This window comes from Cydia amplana, chromosome 16 (assembly GCF_948474715.1).
Source record: "Cydia amplana chromosome 16, ilCydAmpl1.1, whole genome shotgun sequence".
NCBI classification, from domain to species: domain Eukaryota; kingdom Metazoa; phylum Arthropoda; class Insecta; order Lepidoptera; family Tortricidae; genus Cydia; species Cydia amplana.
Window position 1 is genome coordinate 5,459,558 of NC_086084.1, and position 16,410 is coordinate 5,475,967.

General features: G+C 37.6%; 1 protein-coding gene across 2 annotated transcripts in view; it reads left to right on the top strand.

The window, feature by feature from the left end:
* LOC134655377 (thrombospondin type-1 domain-containing protein 4-like) overlaps window positions 1-16,410 on the top strand; it is a 170,101-nt gene that overhangs the window by 74,958 nt on the left and 78,733 nt on the right. Inside the window, exons 4-7 of one of the 2 annotated variants that reach the window (XM_063510831.1) lie at window positions 1,861-2,003; window positions 14,101-14,230; window positions 15,388-15,490; window positions 16,074-16,204. In XM_063510831.1, coding sequence (XP_063366901.1) covers window positions 1,861-2,003; window positions 14,101-14,230; window positions 15,388-15,490; window positions 16,074-16,204 — 507 coding nt within the window. Of the gene's footprint in view, window positions 1-1,860; window positions 2,004-2,054; window positions 2,141-14,100; window positions 14,231-15,387; window positions 15,491-16,073; window positions 16,205-16,410 lie in introns of those variants that run through there. The other variant, XM_063510832.1, reaches the window with a different exon arrangement.

The following is a 16,410-nucleotide window of genomic DNA, read 5'->3' on the forward strand; positions in this document are numbered from 1 at the left end:
CAGTACAATTTTGAGTTTAGAAGTCATAAATTGTACTGTGGTTGTCACGGAAAAATCAACTACAACTTTCGAATTGACACAAACTCGGTAGACAATCAAAGCTCACTAATTTGAATGTTTTTTGCCAACTGAGTGACAAATTTGCCAGTTATTGTTGTTTGTTATTTGGTCCCATTGGTCGGGTCCCATTTTTGGTGGTGACTTGTCGTTTTACGTTCTCTCGTTCTCAAATTTTCGTTTTCATGCAGAATAAAAAAGACTAAAGTGTTCGCCTATTTATGCTCACTCATTTGATCGTTAGAACGTCGGAAAGGAAAAACTTTCGTAAGATCCTGGGACCTATCAAGAGAGACAACGGCACCTGGAGGATAAGGAGGAATGCCGAAATCGAGTTGGTGGCCGTGTAGTATGTGTGTGGGTATGGTGTAGTATTCGTATGCAAAAATATTTTATTATAATTTTTTTTTACATAATCTTTAAGGTTAATGTAAATTGTATTTTTTGTGTAAACAAACATTAAACTTAGCACATTGTTGCTACATTTAAGTCCAATTTCCAATTTTCTTTATAATTAGACTTTAACTTCTGCTATACTCGTAATAGCGTAATAAATGTGTTTTCATATATGTAATCTCTTATTTTATAATGCAGTTTATATTTTTTAAGCTTATCTGAGTGGCCCACTGTATATTAAAAAAAAAAATAGATTAACTTTTAGATTTTAATTATTATTTTTTTTCTTCAAGGGGGGAGGTGTAGTGTGTATACTACACCATACCCACACACATACTACAGCCGGACCCAATATCATCGGCGAAACGAAATCCCACAGACTTCGCTGGTTCGGGCACCTATTGAGAATGGGAGAGGACCGAGCTGCCAAGAGGGCGTACCTGGGAAGACCGACTGGTGGCCGCCCGGTAGGTCGGCCCAGATACCGCTGGGGAGACAGTGTGGAAGCGGATCTGCGTCAGCTTCAAGCCGATAATTGGCAGGAAACGGCGCAGGATCGGGAAAAATGGTGTGCTCTCGTTTCGGAGGCCAAGATCCTCTTTGGGTCGCTGAGCCGTAATAGTTAGTTTAGTTAGTTGATCGTTAGAACATTGTTTCTCAATCAAACATCATACAACAGAAAGTGGCGGCTGTACCTAATGTGTACAATGAGGCTAGCATGTTTTCAAAAGTAATTTGATATCATGAAGTACCAATTCAGAGCCCCACTTCTACAAATTGTACCAGGCCGCCGTAGCGTTGTCAACCGCGACGCTCCAATTACAGACCAGTGGAATATTTAGGACGTCAGCTTCGATCAATAAAAATAATCAATAGAAAACTTCCATGTATATGTATCTTACCTACTTAATATAGTACCAGTACCAAGGTACTGCCCAAGCCCAAGGGCTATATATAAGGGGAAATTATATAAATAATTAATTCAAAATCAGAGTCCAAATCAAAAATCCATAATTATACTTAGTTTAAAAAAATCTCAAATAGGTACAATCAGCCTAGTAATTATCATCATCATCATCAATGTTCAAATCTATTAGGCGTTAAAACAATTAAAACGCTTTTTCTAATGATGACAATGGTAAAATATTATATTCAAAAAATAGCCTTTGCCTTCTATAGTTCGATCCAAATCAATGTAAGTACATAAATGTAACGTCTATCTATACCAATCAATTTTTTTATCAAACAGATACGTCTACAAACCATACTACATAATTTTAAAATAAGGTCTTAGGCGTGCAAACAAAAGGAAAGAATGGAGAAATTTGCACGCTTCTGGTAAGCTTCGGTAACTCCTGTTGGTTACCTAAGAGCTCAAAAATCTATACCGCTGCCTAATAATTTCAGGTGTCCCGAACGACAGAAGCGACTCGAACAAACGGCACGGCGTTCGCATGGAGCGCGTGGGGCCCGTGGAGCAAGTGCTCCAAGACGTGTGGGGGCGGCGTCTCCGTGCAGGAGCGGCAGTGCTTACCCAGGGATCCTTCGAGGTATGTGCCATTATTATATATTATGAAAATCAATACGTTCGCGTAAGCGCGTGGGGGCCGTGGAGCAAGTGCTCCAAGGCGTGTGGGGGCGGCGTCTCCGTGCAGGAGCGGCAGTGCTTGCCCGGGGATCCTTCGAGGTATGTGCCATTATTATTTATTATGAAAATCAATACGTTCGCATGGAGCGCGTGGGGCCCGTGGAGGAAGTGCTCCAAGACGTGTGGGGGCGGCGTCTCTGTGCAGGAGCGGCAGTGCTTACCCAGGGATCCTTCGAGATATGTGCCATTATTATATGACATTCAATACGTTCTCATGGAGCGCGTGGGGCCCGTGGAGCAAGTACTACATTTATGGGGCATGGCACACTGCGTCCGATTCGCACGTCACAAGACACTTGCGATTCATTTTACTAATGTCATTACTTCTTTAGTACCTAGTCAAAATACAATCCGTGAGGGCCTCTGTCTGGCGACATTTTCATTTCATGAATCAATACAAAATCTGGAAACTAGCTGTAATTTCATATTGCTTTAGACTTTATTGTTTCCGACGTATGTTTTCTTGCTTTAAACTTTCATTTCATCTCTTTCTATTAACGCAGAACAGAGAATGCGGTTGATTAAATTGGGAATGTATTTAATACACGTAACTCCTCGTGCTGATTGCCGATATCGATAGCCTTGTTCTCACAATCCTTAATGAATGCTTACGGCACATTCCTCCTGATGCCGTCGCGGAGTATCGGAAGCTACTTACGACAAATAGTTGTTAAGTTACAGTTGAGTAATATGTAGTTGCTAAGTCTAGGCATATTTTAAAAAATATTTAAATAAACACCATGTATTTTTTAAGAAAAAAAATCTTATATGAAATTGAATCTCATCACACATCAATCAGCGGTGGTATCATGGTCGCATTTTTATCACTAGCATGGCATGCGACACTTTCTCACTTACATACTTGTTACCTATAGAACGTGACAGGCATGATGACAAGTGATAAAAAATCGCCCATCTTAGCCCTAAATAGGTACATCAGATTCTAGGTGGCTAAATTTAATAACAAGTAGGGAGTTCCTATATCGAAAAAGTCAATTATCGATCTTCAAAATACTTCCATGGCGTTAACGTATAGTGGGTATTAGGTACCTACTAGTTCTGTTAGTTCCTGGACAAGGAGTCCTGTTCTTTATGAAACAAAGGGATATTTAATAGAACTAACAGTCTGGTTTTAATTAGTTCAGCTCCATATAAATGAGTTCTGGGTTTAATTCCACGTGTAGCTACATCCCAACGCTGTAACATCTACAAACATTAGAGCTGTTAGGATTAGATAATTTTTACTTAAAAGTATCAATGCGTATTTATTTACAGTGTGATTATCTTTCTGAATTTTGTATATGGCAATCAATTAGTATTTACTTATTTTAAAACAAGCTTTTTTGAATTTTATATTAAAGGAAAAAATGGAAAAATTACGCTTCCGGCAGGACTTGAACCCGCAACCTCCAAGCAAGCTTTTTTGAGCTTACTGGTTGCATATTTAGGTAATTGGTGTAAGATAAAGTTTCCTAAATTAGTCATAATTTATTTATATCTATTTAGTTCTAGACTTATGAGGCGGTTGCGTTTTTGATTAGTACACAAAAAGCGCAAATAACATTAAAATGCCATATTTAAGGTACTTAATACTTTAAAACTTAAACTAAAAATGTACTATACCTTATATTTATAACGTACGTCTATGATAAATAAAAAACAAATCACAAAGTTACATCGATAACGAAATCAAAGTATCATTGCCCTATCTTAATAGATAATAATGAACCAGAAAACAACATTATTTCCCCTAACAGCCTGTAACATTTACCTTAACGGATATACTGTCCGATAAGCCAGATAAGGCAGAATTATCACATCTCTGTTCTAATATTTCTGTCGCTTAAAAACGAAATTCTTGTTACAAACAACCTGGCAACGCGCGAGGATGATCAACCGAGATTTTTCCATTTTATTTTTTCCTTTGTTTCGTGTGGTATTGTCTTAATTGTTTCGTTTTAAGGGTTGAAACATGATGACTTATTTAAACGTTTCAGATCGTGTTAAGTTAGTTATTGTAAATATGTATTACTTTCATAAAAAATGCGTAATTATTAGGTTAATTTTCTTGAGTGTACCATATAAAGCGTTACTGCCATACATCTTTCAAACATGTTTTCACCGATTTAGTGATCTTTGTACCATTCAAATTTTAAGACTTTAATCCGGACAGCTCGGTAATCCGCCAAGGACATAATTATGTTTATTTGGTTATGTTTTACCCTACACAAGTAGCTAGTTTCTACTGTATCTAACTAAAGAATAAGTATACAAAGAAAAAAGGTAGATAATGTTTGGCAAAGCGTTATAGTTAGGTACCACTTTTTTTTCCAAACAAAAAAGTAATCATTTTATTATTAAAATGCCAACATCTCAGAGTCAAAACATGTCAGATACTTAAAGTAAGAACTTGAATAGTACAAGTGACAGCCCTAACCGTTTGGTCGCTTGATCATATATCACAATGATATCTAATGATACGGCGCGTGATCGATAAAGTCTGGCCACCGCGGGAGAGCTTCGCGCCGACGTACGCGTCGATAACCCTACTACGAGTCCTTTCCTGACTTCAAATGTATTGGAACGATGTTCCATCTAAAATATTGTTAAAGTTAAAAAGTTCACAATGAATTCCTAATAATGGAAGAACGGCGACCATAATTAGGAACTATATAGTTTACCTGTTTGACATAAATTATGTACCTGCTTGGTAGATCACTGTTTTTTTTGTATAGTAATATTGTATTTTTTTTATATATTATATTTGGTTATATTGTATTTGGTTACCGCGATACTTATTCATGAAATAAAACTTTGAAGAATGTCTAGACATGGTTCTTTAGTAGGGACTCAAACGGTACCGACCAGCCCTTTCTCGACATGTTAATTTAAGGACCTGTTCTTCCGCAATGAAAACAGTTGAATGTGCATTTATTAGTATACAGTGTGTAAATCCAATACGGGCGAAAATTTAAACGGTGGTTAGCACAGGACCTAAGAAGTATATTGAGATAGATTTTACTTAGAAATACAATGAATTTTTTAAGAGCCAACAGGAGCTAAGATTGAAATATTTTAGGTAAATATACCCGTCTCGCTAACGGAAGCGGCTCCTAAAACTAGTGCGATAAGGACAAGGCGAAAAATCCTGCGTAAAAATATCAAAAATCGAGGTTTCGTACTCGACTGTTTCCTCCTCCAAAACTTAACCAATCGTAACCAAATTTGGAAATCTAAATGATTATGACATTATCTGTGTCGGACCGTTTTGCTTTTTAGCACGCCTCTCATTGCGGCATAGTCAATTAGGCCATTTTTGCCATTTTTGAAGGGCTCTAGCGCCTTAAAAAACAAAAATATCAAAAAAAGCAAAACGGTCCGACACAGATATTGACAATATTAATCTGTGTTGAAAAAAATCATTGCTCTAGCTTCAAAACCCACTGAGGAAACTGTCGAGTACGTTTGTATGGAGAAATGACCACTCCTGTTGGCTCTTAACCATACAAAATAATTCGGCCCGCAATGTAATACACTACACAAGTTACGGGATACGAGCTTTTTAAAGTAACTGTGAACGCTTGTTGGCAGTTACAATAAAAAGCTCGTATCTCGTAATGTCATGTCATCTTATGTTTCTTAATGTTTGCAGTAGGTACATTGCTGCTCGGTAATCGGAAAAAAAATAATTACGGGGTCATAATTAAGTGTAACTTAAAAAACTTCTTAATTAATGATTAGACGTGTAAATTCTATATCTGGTTTAATTTATTGCCCGTATTGGACTTACACACTGTATAAATTGATCCGGAGCAGAAGAAAATTGACAGGTTTTTTTATGGAAATACTTAAAATAAAATAAAATTGTTTGAACAATTAAGTTTCGCAGCGTAAAGTAAATAACAATTTGTTAATACATACTCTTAGTTTATAAACGATGACAACACAAACTGATTCGCTGAATTTCTAAATGCCATATATCAGGAATAATGGCTTAATAGCTCAGATTAGAACAAATAATTATGTCTCTTGTATCAGTGTAATCCGAATTAATTTTAAAATTAAACTTAAAAATTACTTACAACGAAAAATTGAGAGCGATTTGATAAATGAGAATCAATAAATCTGTAACTTTAATGACTCCATAAGAGTTTACCTTGGTAGGTACTTTATTTTGTAGACTTTGCCTTAGGAAGATGACTTACATGCATAAATTACAAACGCACCATTAGGAAAGCTACATAAATGAGAAATGTTTAGTTGGTCTAATGGTTCGCAATCGTCCATTGAAACTACATTATTAATCATCAATTCATCTCTTTACGGACCAAGCTGTTCCTAGGTATTGACTTCGTTTTAGTACCTAAATGATCAAGGCACGCTTTGATGTACAGTTCGCCTCAATGACTAATAGAGCTTTTACAATACTGTCATTCTGAGATATTGAACCCACCAAAATTATTGCAACAAAGAATGTGGCCAGTGGGGCTTACTGTTCAAGATATTGGCAAAATATTATCTAGTTATGATCCCTTCACACGATAAAAATAAGAATAAGAATAAAAATTGTTTTTTTTTTTTAATAAGAAGAAGAAGAATTTGGTACCTAGTTAATGGGATTAACATATGTCATCTGCATAAAAAAAATAACATTAAGTACCTATGTTGGCTACAGTTTAAAATCAATAAAAATGTACTTCATGTGTTACAAAAAAGTTGGTAATAAAATATTAACACCCACACCGTCGACTCGTCAAGACAATCAACGAGAAATGCCAATATTTTATCACGGCCGTCAGAGTGAGATGTACCATCCACCACATGATAAATTTACTGTTCATATACTTTATTACAAAGGCATAAGGTCCGTCGATGATCAGTTAAGAGCGTTGCTGTTACTGGGATTCGACACGACTGTCCCGCCTCATCGACCCACCGGCGTGACACTTTCATTTCACGCACTCGTAAACGCTGTCGTCGGGGTTTCGTAAATGTTAATCTTCTTAAGTCTAAGATATCTTTAAATATCTTCATCGCGTAGCACAGGGGTCCTGAACCCTGATAATAGCTCTCCTTTTTTATTGCGAGATCTCCTTCTTGACAATTGCTTTCGCGGATTTTTATTGTCCTTTCGCCAGGAGTGACAATGTCATTGCGCCCCTGAGTTGCATAATGATCAAGTTGGAATAGGTATTTAATTAACGCACACTACACATTACCACAGCTTCACTGACTATGTAAAACATAATGTTCCCACTTAACCAGAGTAGCATTATTGTATTCAATGTTACCTTCTCTGTTTAATATCCGTTTATTTCGCCACACACAGAGTCAAAGCTAAATGCGTTTAAAATTGACCTTACCGCCCTTTTCAGACGGAACATGCCAAATTAAGGTAATATTGAAGATTTAAAGATGTAACAAGGCCGTGCTCGACCGGATTATCACGGAATTTGGTCAGAGGTTCTGATTGACGTACAATTTGGAGCTCTTTGGCGTACAATGGATTGTTATCATTATGTTTACACGGTCTTTAATCTTTTGTTCGACGCGAAATTTTGTTAAGTACTTTATTTAGCGGAATATTGCACTATGAAAATGTGCAATTTTGTACCAAATTTTATAAATAAAGGTTTCTATTTTATTCAATTACCAATGGAAAGAGGTGTTGCCGTTCACGTTGCATCTTTATCATAAAGAAGATAGCAGCATTCGTTATAATAATTTTTTTTTATTTAATACTTATATATAGGGCTCCTACTAATCTTGCAAATAAAGATAGGTACTACGAAAATTAGATAAGATAAGATAAGATAAAAATATATTTTATTGCACGGAAAGGATACAACAGTGGTTACAACACGAGTTACTGGTAAGAGTTGTGCATAACTAAATTGACATGCCGAGATTCCAGGAGTCCCCGCACTAGGCTAGGCCTGTATCGCGGGAGACCAGATGTACATTGTATGTCATGCAAGTTAACTTAAGAGGAGAAAGATACCTAATTCTAATTTTAACAATTGTGTAAACTATGTAAGTCTATCTGTTATTACATTACTACTAATTTTTGTTTCTAGGTTCACCTTTAGTATCAGTTATAATATCTCAGTCTAATCAGTTATTTTTATATCTATTAAAGTTTTCAGTTAAAAAGTTTTTAGAGTTATACAATTTTAGTCTAGTTTAGTTAGTTTTACATTTATTCGAGAATTGTGTTAAACAATTTTTAGAAGTAATGTCTCAGTCTCATTATAATCAAGTGATAATAACCAATTAAAAAGTAACCTTTTAGCTACATGCACAGTGCAATTAATTAATTCGCTCTGGAACTTTACGGCCGTATTGTAGATCAAAGAACTAAGGACGCCGCCAAATCGTCTCCCAAAAGCGGAATTTACCCTCGGGATAGGTAATTTAAATACGCGTTTAGAAAGTAATTCTGCATAATTTTCAGACTTAGCCGCGTTTTTATGTATCGAAAGACAGACTTTATGTATGTAGAGCTGGCGGACTGTGAGTACTTTAGCTTCTTGGTAGAGGCTGCTTGTCGGATATCGGAAGGGCTTTTTGAGCATTACCTTTAAGACCGAACGTTGAGCTCTTTCAGCCATTAATATTGACGTCTTGGCGGCACTGCCCCATACTGAGATAGCGTATGTGATTAGAGACTGACATAGGGAGATATATATATTTTTTAAGAGTCTCAAGTCTGCGGAATGTCTTAGTTTCTTAAATATGTACATCGTTTTCCTAATTCTGTTAGAGAGACATTTTATTTGGGCTTTGAAATTTAAGTTTTCGTCTATAAGTAAGCCGAGATATTTGATAGAGTCGGTACGACATATTACTTCACAAGAACACGATAATAAGCTATTGACATTATTGCAATTATGAATTTTGATTAATTGTTTAGATTTAGAGGGGCTGGAAGCGGCAGATTTATGAAAACACAGGAATTTAGTCTTTTTGCTATTTAGGGTTAGAAGGTTATCTCGTAGCCAGCAGGCGACGTTACTCATACCCTTTTATGCTGCAGCAAAAACACCCTCCCAAGTATCACCTTTAAACAGGATCACTGTGTCATCAGCATAGCAGATTATTTCAGCTTGGGAAAGGGAAATGTTGTGAATGTCATTAATGTAGATTAAGAATAATGTAGGACCAAGCACGCTCCCCTGTGGGACCCCAAATTCCACTTTATCCAGCTCGCTCTTGTGGCAATCCACTTTAACCAGTTGCCTTCTGTCCAATAGATAGCTTTCGAACCAGGCCAGTGACACGCCCCGTATCCCCAATTTTTCAAGCTTTTTAAGGAGTATTGGTCTAGACACAGTGTCAAAGGCCTTGGCCAGGTCCAAGAAGACGCCGATACAGTTTATGTTATTGTCCAAGTTGGCAGAAATTAGATTGGCCAAGAGCGAGATGGCATCCTCAGTGGACCTATGTGCCCTAAAGCCGAATTGTCTCTCAGACAGTACTCCACTCCTTTCTAGGAACCTGATGAGTCTGTAATTGACCAGTTTTTCCAGAATCTTCGAGAGTACACTGAGTAGGGATATAGGTCTATAGTTACAAGGTTCATTCTTAGGGCCGTCCTTATATATGGGGGTGATAGATGCTATTTTCCACTGTTCTGGAAAGTGACCCGTACTTAAACTTAGGTTATAAATATGTACTAATGGTTGCAATAATAAGTGGCCAACAGATTTGATCAGATCGCCGCTGAGACCATCCAGGCCCGGCGCACTATTATTTTTAAGCTGCGAAATAATATTCCTGATTTCATTGACATTTGTAGGGTGCATGAAGAAGGATTCGGAGGGACTTTCTCTTATATTTACCTTGGCGGCTAAAGTCTTCTCACAATCCCCAGTTTGAGCCAAAAATGTATCTGCAAGCTTTTTACCCGCCGACGAAAAGAAGTTATTACACCTATTCAAAGACTGCTTGGGGTCACTAGGATCAATTAAGTCAGCGTGTTGAGTCGGTTTCTTTGGGATGTTGCATATGTTTCTTATCGTACTCCACAGCTTCTTGGGGTTTTTGTTATGGGTCAAGAGAAGGCTTTGTTCGTGTTCGTGCTTTAGTTTCCTTAGAAGGTTGTTAAAGAAATTTTTGTACCGGTTGTAAGTTACTTTTGCAATTTCGTCATTCAATTAGTTTCAAAACTACCTTACATACACGTATGCTTTATAATACCTACACAATTATCTTCAGCATTTTTCTAACACGGAACCTCTCCGCTTTAACAACAGATCGTAAATATTGTGTGAAAAATATTTATCTACGGCCCAAACTGCCAAGTCACCGTCTGCCTAAAAGTCGAATACCGTGTTAACAACAAAACTTGTGTAAGAGTAAATTGCACATAGGCCCTGGTTCAAATGCTCGTAATTAGTGTTAGGAACTATTTGATGGTTTACGATTAAGTTTATGCGTTTGGCCAACTGTTCAGACAAATAATAAATTTATTTCGGGCCGAATTATGATTTATGTTGTGCGAATCGCAAACATAAATACACTAATTTGAATTTAATTAAATAGGTCAATAGTTTGGTTCCTGCCATTCATTAGCATAGTTAAACTAATGACGTAAATACCAAAGGATTGGTTCTAATATAATTGTTAAAGTAAATTTTATGGGAAGGTAAACATAAAGTACTAGCTAATTATCCTACTTTCAGACCGTTAATATTGTAATTTATCAACCTATTCTATGCGCTTTAATAAAACAAAAGTAAATCCTACTCAATAGCCATCATCAGTATCATGACAGAACAGATCGATATCAAAACCAATTATTTGTAGGCGGCGTGTCTATAGACAACGCCACGTCCACGGTTGTATCGTTTTAATTACTGCACAAAAGTAATATGTGACCCCCGTTGGGATGTAATATAGGTAAAACAATGTAATTCGTTCTATAGTGTATTGTATGCGCTTACGCATCTTGTATAATCATCTGGATTAGCTGATACTTGTAGAGGTGGTCTTTCCATAGCTGTTGCATTTGCATTAAAAGCCATAATTCCTGCATTATCCAGTAGAAAAAACTTTGTTTAAAATGCGATAAAATCTACCGATTTTTCAATTATGTACTAAGTAAATACCTACTTGTAGGTACCTATACGGCAAAAATATTAGAAAACTCATTCAGTTGTTTACAATATTCTCGTGCAATAAATTCAATTTCTAACTGATTATCCAATATCACTTACGCTTGTTATGTGTGATGACTTGATGAGTGCACTGTCTTACAATGTGTCTTAAGTGGCAAATACGACGGTATACCTACTACGCTGGTCATGACAGAAACAAGTACTCTACGACATGCGATTGGTAGGACTAGCATATGATCAGATTTAGAATGTATATTTCCAAAAGCTTTAAATGTACCTATTATTAACAGGTTTAGTTATTTAGCCATTCTTCTTGTTTACAAAATGTTGCTACTGACTATACCAGCTACGCTTGAGCGAATAGGTTTGATTGATGGTAATAAAATATTCGGCACCGAAAACATCAGACTCATTTAAATTAAGCCCCTTTGCAGCCTGCGGCATCATAGTAATTGCTACATTCTTTTGTCTTGTATTTGCTATAAATTCAATCCAACTATTGTCTGGTTGTTATTAGTGTTATTACAAACTGACAGTGATATTATTGAAGTTTTCATCTAACAAAGTACCTACGTATACCATCAGATCTAATTTCAATTTAAAACTCGTTCCCTGAAGGCATTTTTCCGCTACCTTTATTCACATTGTAAATTGATTGATTGTGTTTTCTTTTATGGTGAAATACACAATACCAGTGCTGCTCATTTCGCTGGGCTCCGTATATTTAAAATTCCGAGTTCCTTGAAATTCTACAAAAGTTCCCGTTATCTCCCTATGTGTGGTCTGGGTTAACAATAAAGGCATCCAAAGGTCGTACATCTGATACCTTAAGGTTTACGGAACAAACGCCAATCAGACGGTACTACCGTTGGAGAAATCCCTGACCACAATCGGATGACGGGAACACGGTCAGGCGGTCAGCTGTGTTTATGAGTTCATATTTACATATCTATTTATCGAATATTTAATATTTTTATACAAAATTTCTTCATTATGAATTTGGTTCAGTAGTTGCGGTATTAGAGACTCACTATCTCATTTTATGTTTGCGAATTAGTACATTTCCTGGTAAATCGTTTTGATTAGAAATGTTTAACATAATATCCGTATGTTACTTAAGAACTCTTCCTCACATTGAGACATAATAAAAAATGATCTGTTTAATATTCACTTAGGTATATAAGACAAACAACTTCATGAGACTTCATAAAATTAATAATGCAAATATTGAGCACAGGCGGTCTAACCAATTGAACTTATTAGTAGGTACTTATAGGTCCTTAGTTTGTAGTTCTACGAATTTGGTCATGTGCTTGTTAAGATGATTTTGAGTTCATATAGTTTCGCGATCAATACGTCGTCGGTTGAAATTGCAAACCTAACAACTTTTCGAATTAAACTTTATGTAGGTAGGGGAAGTCCGGGCATAGTGAACACCTTTACCTTTGACTTGATATAACAGAAAAATTTAACGAGGAAGAAATGAAAAAAGTATCAATAATAAGTCTTTATTTAATAATCTTTTAATTTAAAACAACACTAGCCTCCAATGTTTAATAGTTGTTGCAATTTTGAACGACACGTAAAAAAAGATATTTTATTCGCTTTGCCCAGGGTGCCGGGCAAAGTGAAACAGGCCCCCGGGCAAAGCAAATATTACTCATAAAATCTTAGTGAACTTAATAACTAAGTGAAAATTAATCAACATAAGATCATTTCAATAATATTAATTAGAAAAAGCTGTCACAAGTAACTTTTGATATATTTTCACTGATTTCATAAGCATAAGTCTTCACGGCATTTCTGAAGACATTTTAACACAGCGAATCCACGTTCTGATAGCCATTTCCATGACATCTGTTAGCCAGGAGTCATTATCGATCTTTTTTTGATATTTATATACCATCTGTAACAAAATATTATCATTAAAAAAAATTACCTAATAAATTCAAAGTGAACACGCTATCCGCTTTGCCCGATCCACTTTGCCCATTCAGTCAGTTAAAGAAATTAAGAATTAAAAAAAAAATAACCTTTGGATTGTTTTAAAAGAAATGCGTTGTAAAAGGAAGATACTTTAATAAGCAATAGAAGCATCTTGAATTAAAATTCGAGATAATTACTATGACAAAATAACATACAATGTACTTACCTTTCAAAATCGAATATTTTGCACTAAAAACACATTTTGACTCCTCACCGACGACGCTCACAGCGACCGCTCCCTGTGACGCTTGCCGCTCATAGAGCGAAGGATCTTGAACATTATATAGGCGCGTGGTGCGACAAAGTCGACTAGTTTAGGATTGGGAGCCCGAATTCGCTTTGCCTGGGGTGTTCGCTTTACCCGGACTTCCCCTACCTATTTTGAAACTGAGTCGCCAAAATGATTTTTATTTTTTTAGGTTTGAAGACTTTTATTATTGTATGTATGGTAGTTTGTATGGTTGATCTTATTATAGAATAAAAATCGCATGTTCTTTATTTCCTTCAAATGAAGTTACGAGGTTTGCGACTTTACCTACTATACTTTAACCGACGATATTGTAAAGTATCCTAAAGCCACCTTATCTGGGATGCAGAATTTATTGTGACATTTTCTGCAACACCATTTCTGTTAAACCTTAGTGTAAGGCCTGAGTGGACGCTCGAAGCGGAACGTTCGGCGGGGCGTGCAGCGTGGCGTCGAGCTCCCAAGTGATTTGAGTAGCGTGCACTAAGGCCGCTCTTATACGTTTGCGTTTGTTTAACATGCACGCCGCACGCCCCGCCCCGCTGCACGCCCAACTCGAGCGTCCACTCAGGCCTTACATTTTAGTCTAACCAGTATCAGAAAGCTGTTTAATTGCTATACTAAAATAAAAACAATTTAATTTACAGAATGCGACGTAGTAGAAAGAGAAGGAAATTGATTCGGAGTACGGAGCGTCTACGAAGGGCTCGCGATATTCCGAGCGGGGATCCTGACTGCCCCGGCCTGGCGAGGCGGTACCATGAGTGTAACACTGAGGTATGTCATATTTGGAGCTATTCGTACCCTGCCTTTTATACTGAAGGGAAAAAAGTTGATGCGGAGTATGAAGCAGCTGCGTAGCTCAGGAGATTCTGAGCGGGGATCCTGACTGCCCCGGCCTGGTTAGGCGGTACCATGAGTGTAACACTGAGGTATGTTATATTTGAAGCTAATCGTACCACTGCCTTTATACGGAAGGGAAAAAAGTTGATGCGGAGTATGAAGCAGCTGCGGTGCTCAGGGGATTCTGAGCGGGGATTCTGACTGCCCCGGCCTGGCGAGGCGGTACCATGAGTGTAACACTGAGGTATGTCATATTTGAAGCTAATCGTACCCTGTCTTTTATACTGAAGGGAAAAAAGTTGATGCAGAGTATGAAGCAGCTGCGTAGCTCAGGAGATTCTGAGCGGAGATCCTGACTACCCCGGCCTGGTTAGTCGGTACCATGAGTGTAACACTGAGGTATGTCATATTTGAAGTTAATCTTAACCCTTTTATACTGAAGGGGAAAAAAATTGATGCGAAGAATGGAGCAGCTGCGTAGCTCAGGAGATTCTGAGCGGGGATTCTGAGCGGGAATTCTGAATGCCCCGGCCATGAGTGTAACACTGAGGTAAGTCCTGCGTACAACTACCATGGATGCATTTTATATTGAAGATTGATGAGGCTTGTGAGGTTCCAACCAGGCATCCTGACTGGCCTGGCCTGGTCAGGTAGTACCATGAGTGAAGTCATGTGTGAAGTTGATGATGTATATATGGAGCATCTGCGAAGGGCTTGCGAGATTCCAAGTGCCGAGATACCATTGAGTGTATTACATAATTCTAAGATAAGTTCCATGTAATGTAGGGTAATGCGTGTCTATAAGAAGGATAATTAAGACGAAATACGAAGAGGTTATAGAGAGTTAAATAAATTCTCTATCTAAGTACCTACAAGTCGATTTTTAATGTATGATTGTCCAATGACGGAATCTAAAATAATCTCAAAACCTTATGGTTTTACGTCAATCCGTTTTTCCTTTTCGTGGGATATCCACGGGTCTTCCATCCACTTCCACTTGATCCACGTGACCGAGTATTTGTACTCATATGTATTACATATTGTAAAAGTAACAAAACATCATATATATTTTTTATTGTTACTATTTCCAGCCGTGTCCAGGCCCACTACGTGACTCCCGCGCCGATCAATGTGCTGTGTACGACCGGCGGCCGTTCCGAGGGAGGTTCTACACCTGGGTGCCCTATGTTGATGGTAGGTGTAGTTTAAAGACAAGATGCTTGGTCAAACACGATTTATTTCCTGAAACTTAGAGTTGTGACAATATCTATTTCTCGGAAACTATGATCGTTACCCAGCTGAAAACAACGTTCTGATGTCCCTTTTGAACTGCGCTTTTTGACGCAATATGTGATAACGGCACAGTTTGGAAAAATAAATTATGATAGAGAATTTAAATAAATCTAGGATAGTATAACGTGAGTATAACCATGAAATAAAGGAGTTAACAAGGCCAATAATTTAAATAAATCTAGGATAGTATAACGTGAGTATAACCATGAAATAAAGGAGTTAACAAGGCCAATAATTTGGGATACTCTTTAGCCTAAAGTTAACATAACGGATGAGTGATTTATTTTATAGTGGCAGGAAATACAAAAACTGCACTTTGAGGTTGTACCTACTATCGTTTTTGATTGCCTAATTTGTTTCTAATCAAAGAAACGCTGAAAAATCGCCGACTAAACATGAATGTGACGATCTTTTTGTATTTTGATTTTAACAACTAGTGCATAGTACAATCCCAGTTATTCAACCAAATTTTCGTACGTTCCAGGTGACTCACCCTGCACCCTGAACTGCCGGCCCCGTGGTCAGCAGTTCTACGCCTCCCTGGCCCTTGTGACTGACGGTACCCCGTGCACCAAGCCCGGCTACAGGGCCATCTGTGTACAGGGATCCTGTAAGGTAAGTTATAAGCTTGTTAGTGTTATCAGCGGCGTTCAATGCTACTGTGCAAACGGGAAAGCAATATAATTATGCGCGTGCAAAGGAAGATAGGGCCCTTAAACTGCCGGCCCCGCGGTCAGCGGTCCTACGCCTCCCTGGCTTTTATGACTGATGGTACTGACGGTACGCAGTGCACCAAGCCCGGCTATAGAGTCATCTGTGTA